The 12,740-nt window shown below is 38.5% G+C and overlaps 1 protein-coding gene across 3 annotated transcripts in view; it reads right to left on the reverse strand.

The window, feature by feature from the left end:
* taok1b (TAO kinase 1b) overlaps positions 1 to 11,841 on the reverse strand; it is a 27,392-nt gene extending 15,551 nt beyond the window's left edge. Inside the window, exons 1-3 of one of the 3 annotated variants that reach the window (XM_088088940.1) lie at positions 11,159 to 11,841; positions 9,840 to 9,899; positions 550 to 808 (exon numbers count right to left, since the gene is read on the reverse strand). In XM_088088940.1, coding sequence (XP_087945066.1) covers positions 550 to 681 — 132 coding nt within the window. In that variant the 5' untranslated portion in view covers positions 682 to 808; positions 9,840 to 9,899; positions 11,159 to 11,841. Of the gene's footprint in view, positions 1 to 549; positions 809 to 9,839; positions 9,900 to 10,625; positions 10,778 to 11,158 lie in introns of those variants that run through there. The other 2 variants (XM_042499441.2, XM_042499442.2) reach the window with 2 other exon arrangements.
* Positions 11,842 to 12,740: the final 899 nt, after the last annotated feature.

Consider the following 12,740-nt stretch of genomic DNA (forward strand, 5'->3'; position numbering starts at 1 on the left):
ACATTGTCAGTGCACATTTCAGCCATTATATACAGTACATCTGATTCTCTGTCCATATTCTCCAATCACAGATGTGGTTTTTTTTAAGACCACTTGTCCTTTTTTTAACAGCACTGTATGCAGTGTTCAGGAACAAAAGTCAGATCAGACAGGGTGAGTCACTCTGCTGTATGTCGGTGCTATCAAACTCCATCGTGCGCTGGTAAAAATAACTTCTGTTTAAATCGTTTCAGTTCTTGATTGAGGATCTCACAGCTTCACCATTTATAATATGAGACACAAAATATAAGCTGCATTTGATTCAGATGTTATCTCTAATTGGAAAGTCAAGTAGCTTTGAGTCAATTATTCATGGAGAGGAACACAGCAGCTAATCAAATATAGACACAAATTTGGATCACAGAATTGATTACTTGAACTCCACCATGGGACACTGTAGAATAATTCAATTTCCACGTATTTAACTGATTGTATCCATGATCATCATCTTTAATCTATACAGTACATTTCTCTTTTGTGTGAGTCGGTGTGAAAATGTAGTTGCCATACAAAGTAGACGGCGCCAAAGCTGCCATGGCCAATCTCTCGGAGGTCAGAGAAAAGCTTCTCTGGGTCTTCTTTGAAGAAAAGCTCAGCCACCTCCGGATCCTTCAGGCTCCCTGCCCTTACAGAGGAGGGCATCCTGGTTAATGTAGTCCCTTATCACCCACACAACGGGGACGGGACTATCTGGGTGCTGAGCTACACCAAAGCAGCTGAAGATTCATCTGCAGTAATGGATGGGCCTAAGGAACCAGCACATGGGCACCTAGGTGGACAGAGGAGACAATGAGAGAAGTGTTAGCAAGGACAAGGTAAAATCCCCTGCTCCAGCTCAGTAAGAAGAGTGAGTTTGATGATACCAGTGAGAAAAGTCAATGGCCACATTTTTAAAAGAGGATATCTTTGAACTTGTGACACAAATCAAAATCAAAAACATGAACATGAACTCAAAGTCACATTTTTTCAAAAGTCTGCTCTTCATCCGTTCCATCCACAACACACAACAAAGAAACACTACAAAGGGAAGCAAAGATAAACGGTAACAGTGAGGCCGTGGAGCGCCAGAAAAGCTTTCGATATTGGCCAGACTGAAGCCAGCCTGTAATTTTCTACTTCAGTGATTTCATATGTTCATGAACAAATTTTAGCCAATTCCAAACATTAAATGCATGAGTTTCATTTTAGAATCAGGAAAAATTAGAGGGTGACCCAAGTCTTGTAACAGATCCCTAAGGCTGAGTGTCAGTACCTTTAAGGTATAGGCCAAAATAAACCAGTACCAAAAAATTTCTCCAGTCAAAGGATAATTGCATTCAGCCTTTTCTGTATCCAGATCTAATTAACATTTTTATGGTTTTGCTTGTAGCAAATCACTGCAGGCTTTCTCCGACTTAATGCAACATGTGATTTGCCAACTACCGCAGCAGGTACAAGCCACACAGTATGTGAGTGCACACCACAGAGTTCCCTAGAAATGAGTCCTAAAACCCATAAATGACTTAGCATTCCAGCACCTCTGCTTTTCCCATTTGGAAGTCAATGGATCTTTTAAAATGTTTTTTTTTTCATTCAGAAGCCTGAAATAAGGTTTGTGGTTATCACAAGCTGAAGAAAAAATCACGTTTTGTTCTGTGACATAAAATAATCAGTAAATCCCAATGGTTGCTAACAAGTGGCTAAATGAAAGTCATCAAGCCGAACCGCACCTAACACAGTTTTACAGCCTTGTAGTGGTGATGATGTCAAGGAAGTGTAGTTCATTTGTAGCCTAACGTTAGCATTTTATATTTGGTGATTGTATTTAGGCTTAACAAAACTTGTAAGTATCATAAACATTTGATTACCACAAAGCTTATTCTGCTATAATCCAAAATCCAATGGAAAAATCCCATAGCCTTTTTGAGGATTGAACCAGTTGGTCTATAGAAAAACTTAATCCCAGGAGCTCTCTAATAGCATGCCGAAATATGTCTGTGGTGAGCTAAGTAGGAGTCTGGGAGATGGCTACATTGACTTTTGCCCTGTAGGCTGACATTTATGTTTGTTTTGTCAGCTGATGTGGTTTCTGCCGCTGGCTGACAGATTTCACTACATTCAAACAGCTTTCCCTACCCTCGCAGGTCCGTGTTAAGCGGTGCACTGAAATGGAGCGGACCCTGCGGTAAGTCTCATGTGACGTACTTGACATGGTTGTTTGTACAGTTATTTAATAAATACACTATTTTCAGAACGGAAAACTTTAAAAACTGAATGCTTCCTTTCATATGATGGGTACTGAATGAAAAGGATAAAAAAAAAAAAGGTATCAGCTCAAGTGCTCTATTGGTATCCGTTTCCATTTAAGAGGACTTTTATTGGCACTGTCGTCAGAATTTTTTTAAACAATACCCAGCTCTACTGATGCCTCATTTTGTAGCCTTTAACATCACACTGGCTAAAGAGAGCACGTACAAAATTTCTTCACAAAGTTCAGAGCGTCCTGATCTTAAACTGTATGATTTTAGCCACTGGACACACATTCAAGTGCTGACCCTGATATAATCTACTAATTGCAGAGTCATCACAAGTGCATCGTTTCACACTGCTTCAGCAATTATTGCAGGTCTGTGAGCTACTGGAATGACTGGGCAATGCAAATATCCCAGCTCGAGGATCGATTTCATGTCTACTGCTATGAGGTGGCCAACAGTAATGAGGTTTGAGCTGCAATGGATGATCAATTAGAGGACCTGCGGTCAAATTTTATTGTGTACTCTGAAGTGGATGCATCAATTTTGCGCTAGTTAATTCATGTAAGATGCATGTACGATTATGGGTGTGCACATTCAACATTTCATACCGCATATGCTATGTGTATGTATATGCATATTATGTACTTTGTACTTTACACTGCATATTCTACTGTGTGTGTGGAAAATACAATAAAAATATAAACAGCAACATGAAGCCTTAAAGTAGCTATTTTGTTGACCTCATCACCTTGTTTTGTCTTCAGCTATCAGAAATCAGACACATAACATGCCCCTTCATACTCAAACACCACGCGTATATCATTACAGAAATACTCAGTGGGAAAATTGATAGTTGCTTCTTTTAGTTTATCTTTGGGTCTGCAGCACAGTTAACCTAGCCTGCTGTAGTTATCAGCACAGCCTGGGGTCTGCTGTCACAAAACCACACTGCTGGCTGAATGTCACAAGATTTGTCCTGCTAAAATAACTATCCAGCTGACTGAGAGAAAAAAAACACGAGTGAAACTTGTATACTAAGATATACAGCCCTCAGGGACAACAAATATCTCAGTGGAGACAAGCTAAAAACTGCTGCTGGAAACAAACTTTAGTAACACGAGCAGAGAGACAGTCTTTTGTGTTGAATTCTGTTGAACAGAGTCACTTCATTTTTGTCTCAGTCTGTTACAATGCAGTATTATAAGAAAAGCACTGATATTATATATATATATATATATATATATATATATATATATATATATATATATATATATATATATATATATATATATATATATATATATATATATATATATTATATTATATTATATTATATACTGATGGGCTGCTAAATGTGTCCCAACAGCACCAGACTGACTGAAATAAGTCTTATAAATTAAAGTTAATAGTGCATGAAACACTGAATATTCAGGCCTGGGGATGTTTCTCTCCTATCTTGTGAGCCCTACTTTATTCTGTAATAACATGTTATCAAATGTGGCAAAATATACATAATATAGGAAAATTATTCATTTCCTGGCGTGACAGTGGTCTTAAATTGGTGAAGTCAGACTTATAGAAAGTCAGTGTTTGGCTTTTAGAGTTTGGATTGCATGACTTTCCCTCCAGAGTCATTTGGCTACAAATACACTAAGCATTGAGCATCTTTGAGAACATTAAAGAAATTAGAATGAACCACTATTTCTAAATGATATTATGGATTCAAGCTATGAGATAAACAGTGCACAATATATATCAACAGACGGACCCCTCTGTGTGTGTGTGTGTGTGTGTGTGAGAGAGAGAGAGAGAGAGAATTGTCTATAAATGTACAATGGGTTGAGATTTTGGTCATTTTTCTGTGAAAGGCAAAGAGGCTTAGAAGTAGTAATGACAAAGTAAAATCACTGCTGTACTCTAAATGATTAATTTCCTGGCATAGACAACACTGACTGTCTGGCCTCCCAAAATCTGCTTGACATAGTGACAAGGCATGGACATCTACAGCAACAAAACAATGTTATTAATGCTCTGCTGTCAAAGCTTTCTGTGCTTTTTAAAGACATCTTCCACCTAACATGTGATTGTACTTCCTCATGAATACTTTGTCTGATTCAGCACACACAGATTTTTTTACAATGTGACACTTTTTAAATCACAGACTTGGCTGTTTATTATTATTCACTGATAATTTATATTAAGGCCGACATAATACTATGTAATGGTATAATAAACGCTGAAAGGAAATGACAACATTTTCAGAAGCTATTAGACTATGTTCTCATAGTTGCGTTGCATGTTCTAATAGTAATGCTTTTCTGATGATAACATTTCTGTGTGTTTATGTATTTGACACAGCTGTGAGATGAGGGCTTTTTACTTGTGAAATGTAATTTTAACATGTAAATAAACTGATGTATTTTCTTACCTAATTCACATTTACATTCTATTTAAGAATTCCTAAGCACCAACTGCCCTCTGACCACAGGAGTTACCCAACTTTACATCCACAGTCGTGTGTGAATTGGTTTTCATTTTATCAACAATTCAGGTAAATGCAGAGACGGAAGGAGCCCAGTTGTATTTTCTATTTTAGAATGTTTCGAATTTCTGGCATGCGGGTGAAAATTTAGTTTTATTCCACAAAAGTCTTGAAAATTGAAAATTTTGCAACTGACTGACCCTGACAGTTTCTTTTCTTATGTTTCCTTAAATATTCCATCTTCTACTTTACAGAGGGGTTTGTTTTCTTAGTAAATCTTGCCAACCCAAATCTAGATCGCATTGTCAGACTCAAAGCACTCTTATTTTGTTATAATTTCCAAATAAATGATATTTTTCATAGGCCTTTTACACAGTAGATATTTTCACGTTCCATAGCAGGAGAAGCACAGGTGGAAATAATAACATAAACTAAGAAGGCTCACTTCCAACAATTAATGCAGTTCAATGCAGCAGCAAATAATGTTGTTGTTTACATCTGTGTTTTAAAAAAAAAAGGGTCTACTCGTAATTGTTTTTCTGTGCAACCCTGCAATTACTCTGCACCACCACTGCATTATGAAAGAACGAATCGCTTTATTTATGACACATTCCTAAGACCTTCATCAACTCTTTAAAAAGACAAATGCACTGGTATCTATAGACATAGCCCCCCGGACTATTGTGATATTTGACTGTTTTATTTAATCTTGTTTTGATGTTTTAGACAAGGCTATCTTCACCATTTTAACCACCACTAATTATGAATTAGTTATGAATTTTATTAGGTCTGAATGAGTGACACTGTATAGAGCATCACTGGTGGCTCAGTGGACAGGAGTGTGTCCAGCCCAGCACCTTTGTAACATTGGAAAAGGTCACGTTGGATGGCTTACTAATGCACAAGAAAACTGTATTTAAGAGTATCTTGTTTCCTTAATTTGATTTTCTTATGAAACTGGATAATTCAATTGAACAAGCATGCAGAGAGAAAAATAACTCAAAAGCATAACCAATTAAGACAAATCAGCTGAGGATTGAAACAAAGGTTTTCTTGATGATAGGACAGAAAGAATGGAGTTGTTCAAAATTAGTGATGGTTTTATTGGCTGGTAAAAGCGAGAAAATATTGTAAAGTAAAACAACATTTAATACACTTTACTATGGGAAAGGGGATGTTTACCAGCGCTACATTCTTTTCCTTAAGAAAAATGAAACTAGACTAGACTTGACTTAAATTGGACTGCATGTACATTTCTTATACAGTAGATAACGCTATCTAGAAAGCTAAAATGCAATCAGGTATCTCTCTCTCTTTCTCTCTCTCTCTCGCTATATATAACACACACGCACACCAACACACACACACACAGTGAAACACAGCACAGAACACCACAGAAGTCACAAGACTGAATCTGGAAGAGATGGACTGGACATGCGTGTATACACGCACACACACACACACACACACACACACACTCTCAAAAAAGAACAGTGTGTTCAAGAACTGCATCGAAAGTTGTTATTGCTTTATCGCTCGAGAAAAATGGATTCTCTCTTTGTTTATTATGTCAATTGATTCCCTCATGGTAAAATCACCAAGAAGCCTAATGAAGAGGCAGCCCTACACCGAGCTGAGTAGCAGGGGGTGTCACAGAGAGGAAGAGAGAGAGAGAGGAATGGAGAGGGATGATAAATAATCAAATACTTTATTGATCCCCATTGTGAAATGCTCTTTGCTGCACAGGGTCAGCCACAGAGGAGCAACCCTGGAGCAATCCTGCTGTCTGATGATTATCAACACGCAGAGAAAAGATGTAGGAAAGATATATATATATATATATATATATATATATATATATATATATATATATATATATATATATATATATATATATATTTATTTTATTTTTTTTTTAAGCCAGCTTAAGACATCCGTCCATCCTTCCTTCCGTCCCTTTACACTTTGATTTTTGTTAAAATTCATAACCAAACAATTACATAGTTAACCCTCTGAAAAATGGATCTGTTATTTTATTTAAAATACTAAGGAAGGAGTTAAAAAAAAACAACTATGTTTATAAATTATCTTAATTATATATTTAAAATATTTTACAGAATTATTATTTTGAGCACATTTTTACAGCTCATTTCCTTGTTTGTTTTTGTTATAACTTTTTTCTATGTTTATTATTATTGTTATTATTTATTTCGAAATTTTAGGTATATGACTTGTAATTTTTACAGTTATTTTTGCTAATTTTTGGGTAATTTCTTGTAAAGTTGCTCAATGCCTTCTTCCCATGTTTTTGTAAGAAAGCAAGCCAATTTGCTGGAGTTTTAAAGGGTAAATCAGACTCCAATGTAACACTTTCTTTTGCTTAATAGCCAACTGTCCTAGTTCCTAATTTGACTAGCTAAAATTACAGATTTTAGTTTGGGTAATTTGGGCTGACAACGCATTCTCTGCATACTGAACGTGACTGACATCTTCCTGACTCTCCTCGTTTTGCTGCACCTGCTAAAGCAGGACAACTTGCACTGCTGTGATTCTTTTAGTGACATGCATCGAGTTAACCTCAGCAAAGCTTCAACCTTAAATATCAATCAGACAAGAAATCACATCAACCAGAATAACTGATATCACCTGTGTGGGTGTGCACGGCCTTAAAAGCATCATTCTGATTTGCTTCATTTCACACACAGATACATAACTCAAAATAAGATTTATGATACATATATACTTGCATACACACAGCAAGATGCTAAATGCTGTATTACTAAATAATCAAAGTAGGAATGCAGTGAGCTGACACGTCTTTTTAAGTGATCGTGTATCAGCCAGATATAACTGGTCCACATGAAATAATTACTTGTCTGCTCTTGTAAAATTTTAACAATGTAACTTCATAACAACAACATAAATTAAATGTTTACGAGCCTGAAAATCAGCCAATGTGCTGGTTTTAAGGGCTGGATCTGATATCAGAGGAGAAAAGACATCCCCGCCTGAGAGATCATCGGCCAAATTCCCAGTAAAACCAACACTGCAACATCACAGCTGTCTGTTCGGAAACAATGTTAATTTCATGACCTACATGTGCGCTGTTGTTCAAATGGCTTACACACCATATTTCTATCCCCCAAGATGGAGGGTGGGGTGCCCATGCTCCTGCTCACGAGACTGATTACAGAATGTGGCTTTCACTGAGTGGAGGAAGTGAAAGCTCTCTAGCTACCCAATGTCAACAACAACACATCCCGATTTGTGGTGCTATAAAGATGATGGTGACAGGGGAGAGGAATGGAATGACCAAACACTAAGAGGATTTGACCCATCCCATTTCACTCACAGAGCTCCATTTACACTCTTCTTGTTGGGTAAATGTCCCGAACATCAACAGCATACCAAGTTTCCTCTAAACAACAGACATCTGGGTAAAGACAATCTCCCAAAAGCACCTTCAACAATTAGATGCCCAAATATGAAAGTTTACAAAGTCATCTCAGTGGATGTGTTTTGTCAAAACATACAGAAGCACTACTGTATGTAGGAGCAAGCTGAGGCAGAATCATTTCGACTGTTTAAAGGTCAAATTAATCTCTAAAAATGACTGGGATGACTGGAAAATGACTCAATATCTATCCTATAATTTCAGAAAATGGCAGACTGTCATTATTGTGGGCATTTTTTTTTATTGTTTGTTCAGTATGTGTCCTCTGTAAATCACCTGAAAAATATTCTGGATGCCCCCCCCTTCCTTCTTCTCGCTCTCAGTCTGACTCATCAAATATGTGATTGGTTTCCAACTGTTTAGGAACCAGACTCAATCAAAGACACTGAGCAGATGCTTAGGAACTCCTTTAAAGGAAGCGAGAGGACCATAACTTTACCTCACTTTTTAACTGCACTGTCACTGAAGATGTCACTTAGGCTTGGGTAATATCATGGTATTTCAGTTTACCAGGGTATATAGAAATCCAGAATTTGTTTTTCAATACCGTCATAAATACAGGCGCTCCTCTTTCTATTAAACTAATTGTATGTAGTGCACAGCACGCACAGCCAGAGCTCAGTCTTTGGTCTGGTGGAACAGGCAGCTAAGCTGAAAGACACTGCCACACTTAGTGTTGGAGGGACAAGTTACAGGACTGTAAAGAGCCAACAGCTAACAACAGCAGAGTGAGACCACTGGGAAAAACAGCATGTTTTTTTCTACATCTAACTTGCTGAATTAAGGGATTCTTTCTACCAAACTGTAGCTTGTGATTGTTGAAATTGCTGCCTTACAAACTAGATTACTAATATAGAGTGATAAAGACACTTTGGGTGAGCTTTATTTCGTTACCGAGGAGTTTGAATAAGTGTGTTTTATGATTTGTTAACAAGGCTGTTAAGCCTTGTCAGTATTCAGTGACCAAGAAAAAGTTGAAATCAAAAGGTCCACAGTTGAATTTCTCTATTTAATGAGGAAAATATGACTGAAAATTGTTCTTTTCTCAACATTCTGTGGGGTTTTATTGTGTATTTATTAGTCTGAAAGCCTGAAATTTCATAGTCTTTGCTATGCACTCTTATATTGTCATATATTGTATACTCTGGTGAAATTTCAGGAAGATATGAAGGTCTGAAAAATGAAGACACCGCCCAAGCCTAATGTTACTGTGCGCTGGGTTGGTCAACAAAGCCAAAACCTGAAGATCACTGTCATTTGATTAGTCATTGGTTTTGCTAGCTAAAACTTAAAAGAAAATACACTCCATGCTGTGTCATTCATAACTACATAAGACATCTCAAATCAATCACAAATAAAGTTATGGTGGCACTGCAGTGGATCATATTGTGGAAACAGCACTTGTTCTGCAGTGGCTGACTGTCACTGACTGACTTGGATCACTAGACTTCAGCAAGCAGGGCAGGCTTTGCTCCAGTGTCTAATCCATTTTTCCTGGGAGACGCTTAAATCCATTATGCAGTGTGCCCATATTGAGCACCCCCTGATATAACACTGACACACAAGAAAACCCAACTTTGAATAGCCTTCTCATGCACAGAGATGTTCAGAGTCAATAACAGCTGCGTACCTCTCATCACCAGTCCTTGAAAGTAAAGAAGGCGAGGTGTTCCAGCCTGTGAATGCACTTCTGTTTTGACAAGCATGCAGAGGTATACATGAACAATTGACAGGTGTGCAGATCAGCACAGGTTGCAGGTAACACAGGAAAACAGAGACAGTCAGCCTAACAGAAATCTGTGATAACAGAGTAAGAGGACAAGTCGTACCTGCCAGCGGCTGCATTAATAACACAGTCTGTTCATCGCAGTGTAAAGACACCGACAGAGATACTCTGGACTGCTCATGCTGCAGTGCTTATTTAACAAACAGAGACAGTATAAAAGGCATATAAAACATAAAGCATGTGTAGGTGTTTGGGTATATCAGCCATCAAAGCCTGCACATCAAATCTGACAGATCACTCCAACAGAGCGCAACCTGTTTTGGTTAGGTGAATGGTAAGCTTGTGCGTGATTTCACCACAATCAAAGCGTTATGTTAAATCTTTGTGTAGCTGATCCAGTGTGTCATGCATAAGTTAAGCGGCGAAGTCACAGATAAGCCAGGCAGAAGAGTAGCTTGCTGAGTGATAGCCAGTGTTACGCAATATCAACACACAAAACTGAGGAATGCGACTCACGTCGGTGCACAAAAACAGCCATCAGCGGCAGATGGATGCGAGCTCTCCCTGTCGCTTACACAATGATAATCACAATGACTTGTCAGACTCTCCTGACTAATGCTGCTTGTAAACACAATGCCAGGACATGTACGTGCGACAGACATAGAAAGAGAGTTGACCAATGTCACCTACCGTCACACGGCTAGCTATTCAGACAGTTTGAGAATCATGTCTCTTACAGATAAGCAAACTTCCAAAACAGACACATCCACAGCCGAGTTTCACTTAACGTACAGTCACAGTGGACAAAAACAAAAACGAGGGAGTGGCACTGCTTGCAACGATAGTTGCATAAAGCGGATTAGCAAGCTAACGTAGCTTGCTAACGCTTCTTAGGGAAAGCAATCCGTTACCATTACATACACAAACCCCTCACAATTTAGCTTGCTGGCCCCGCTCCCCGTACATTAATATAATTTGCTGATGTGTTGCACTGGCATTCAAAACAAACATTATGCTTGCAATGGATCTCTCGAGTTACCCAGTGAGGCAGACTAAAATCGGTCGATGCGACAGACCATACAAGTTGTGACAACTTTTGGTTAGCTGTCGGGTAGCATCAAATCTAGTTAGCTGACTAGCTCGCGAGCTAACCTATGTTGAAATCCACTGCAGCATGTTGGGGAACAAAATCGTTAGTTAGCAGAAAGCTAAGGTTAGCTCACCTGGTTCAAATAAATCCACACAGGCCGAGATGTGGTGTAAACAGCCGATTAATCCAGTCACCCTGAGCACGGCAGAGGGACGCTAAATCACAGACGAGGCAATGCAGTCCAGAGAAATCAAAGTGTGAACTCGCTAGCTAATAAGTTAGCAATGCTAATTCGCTAATTTAACCGCACAATTGCCCTACCCAACAGACGGTCACACTGACTTCAGGTCTAACTAAATAGCTCACTTGAGCAATAAACGTTGTCTTTGTCATGTATACTGGCTGGCAGCGGGAATAATTCACATTAACGAGAAGCAAGCTGACCTGGCTAACGACTGTCAAGCGTTGACTGTCACAACGAGCTGATAGGCAGACAAGCTACTGGCCAACTAGCTAGCCGCTAACGTTAGGCAGTAGCTAGCAAAGTTTCTCTCTTCGATAGGCAGTTCCTCTAAAAATGGCGGCGAGGAGAATCACCTCCCTTCCATCGTGAAGGAATCAAATGAATTGGAAAAGCACAGAGTCGGAGCGGTGCAGACAGCTTTAACTAGAGTACACGTGTGACATGTTTGGAGAGTCTTGATGATGCTGTCCAGCTGCAGCCTACAGGGCAAATGTTGCCCCCTCCCTAATCTCAGAGTTTAGTGCTGCTGTGCCATCCAGCAAAGAGGTGTGTGTGGTCCGGATGGAGAGGGCCACGCACATAATGACTGTCAACACAACATGGTGCACTTTATAGGGGGGGGGGGGCAAATATTGGACAACCCTCTCTCTCTTTCTATGTGTGTGTGTGTGTGTGTGTGTGTGTGTGTCTGTGTTTGGCCTTATGCACGTTCAGTCACTGAGCTCCTAACCTGATTAACAGTTTCAGTCTTAATCTGGTGTCTACTATAAATAGCCTGTCGTTAACTCACAATGCTAAAAAACTGTTTTAAATATCTTGGAAAAATAATAGTTCTTCTCAAGATATAAAATTGTCCAGGAAACATACTGCAGTCCAGCAGTCCTTAACCCTTGTATAAAAAGAAGAGTGGGTTTTGGATCACAACTCCATCTTTATTCTAGTAAACAGTGATAATGAGGACTACACACAGTCTAGTTGTTGTACAAAGAATATAAAGTAGGGGTGGGCATTATATCAATATTATATCAATACTGTGATATAAGACTGGATATCATATTAAATTCTGGATATTGTAATGTTGTATAAGTGTTGTCTTTTCCTGGTTTTAAAAGCTGCATTACAGTAAAATGATGTAATTTTCTGAACTTAGGATATTGCTCTATTATTTGCTATGGCTTAATCAATTAGTTGTCAACCATTAAATTAATCACCAACTAATTTGCCAATCGATCAATGGATTTGAGTCATTTTTTAGAAGAAAAAGTATAAAATCTCTGATATCTGCTTCTTAAATGTGAATATGCTCTGTTTTATTTCCCCATCCAAGAAAGTAAAATGAATCTGTTTGGTTTGTGATCATCTTGAGCCTTGGACATTATTTTTTTTACCAACAACTAATCGATTAATTGAGAAAATAACTGACTGATCAATGGACAGTGAATTGTTAGCTGCAGCCCTACACTTAACACAC

The sequence above is a fragment of the Plectropomus leopardus genome, chromosome 15, assembly GCF_026936395.1.
Source record: "Plectropomus leopardus strain MGB_pleo_1.0 chromosome 15, ASM2693639v1, whole genome shotgun sequence".
Taxonomy (NCBI): domain Eukaryota; kingdom Metazoa; phylum Chordata; class Actinopteri; order Perciformes; family Serranidae; genus Plectropomus; species Plectropomus leopardus.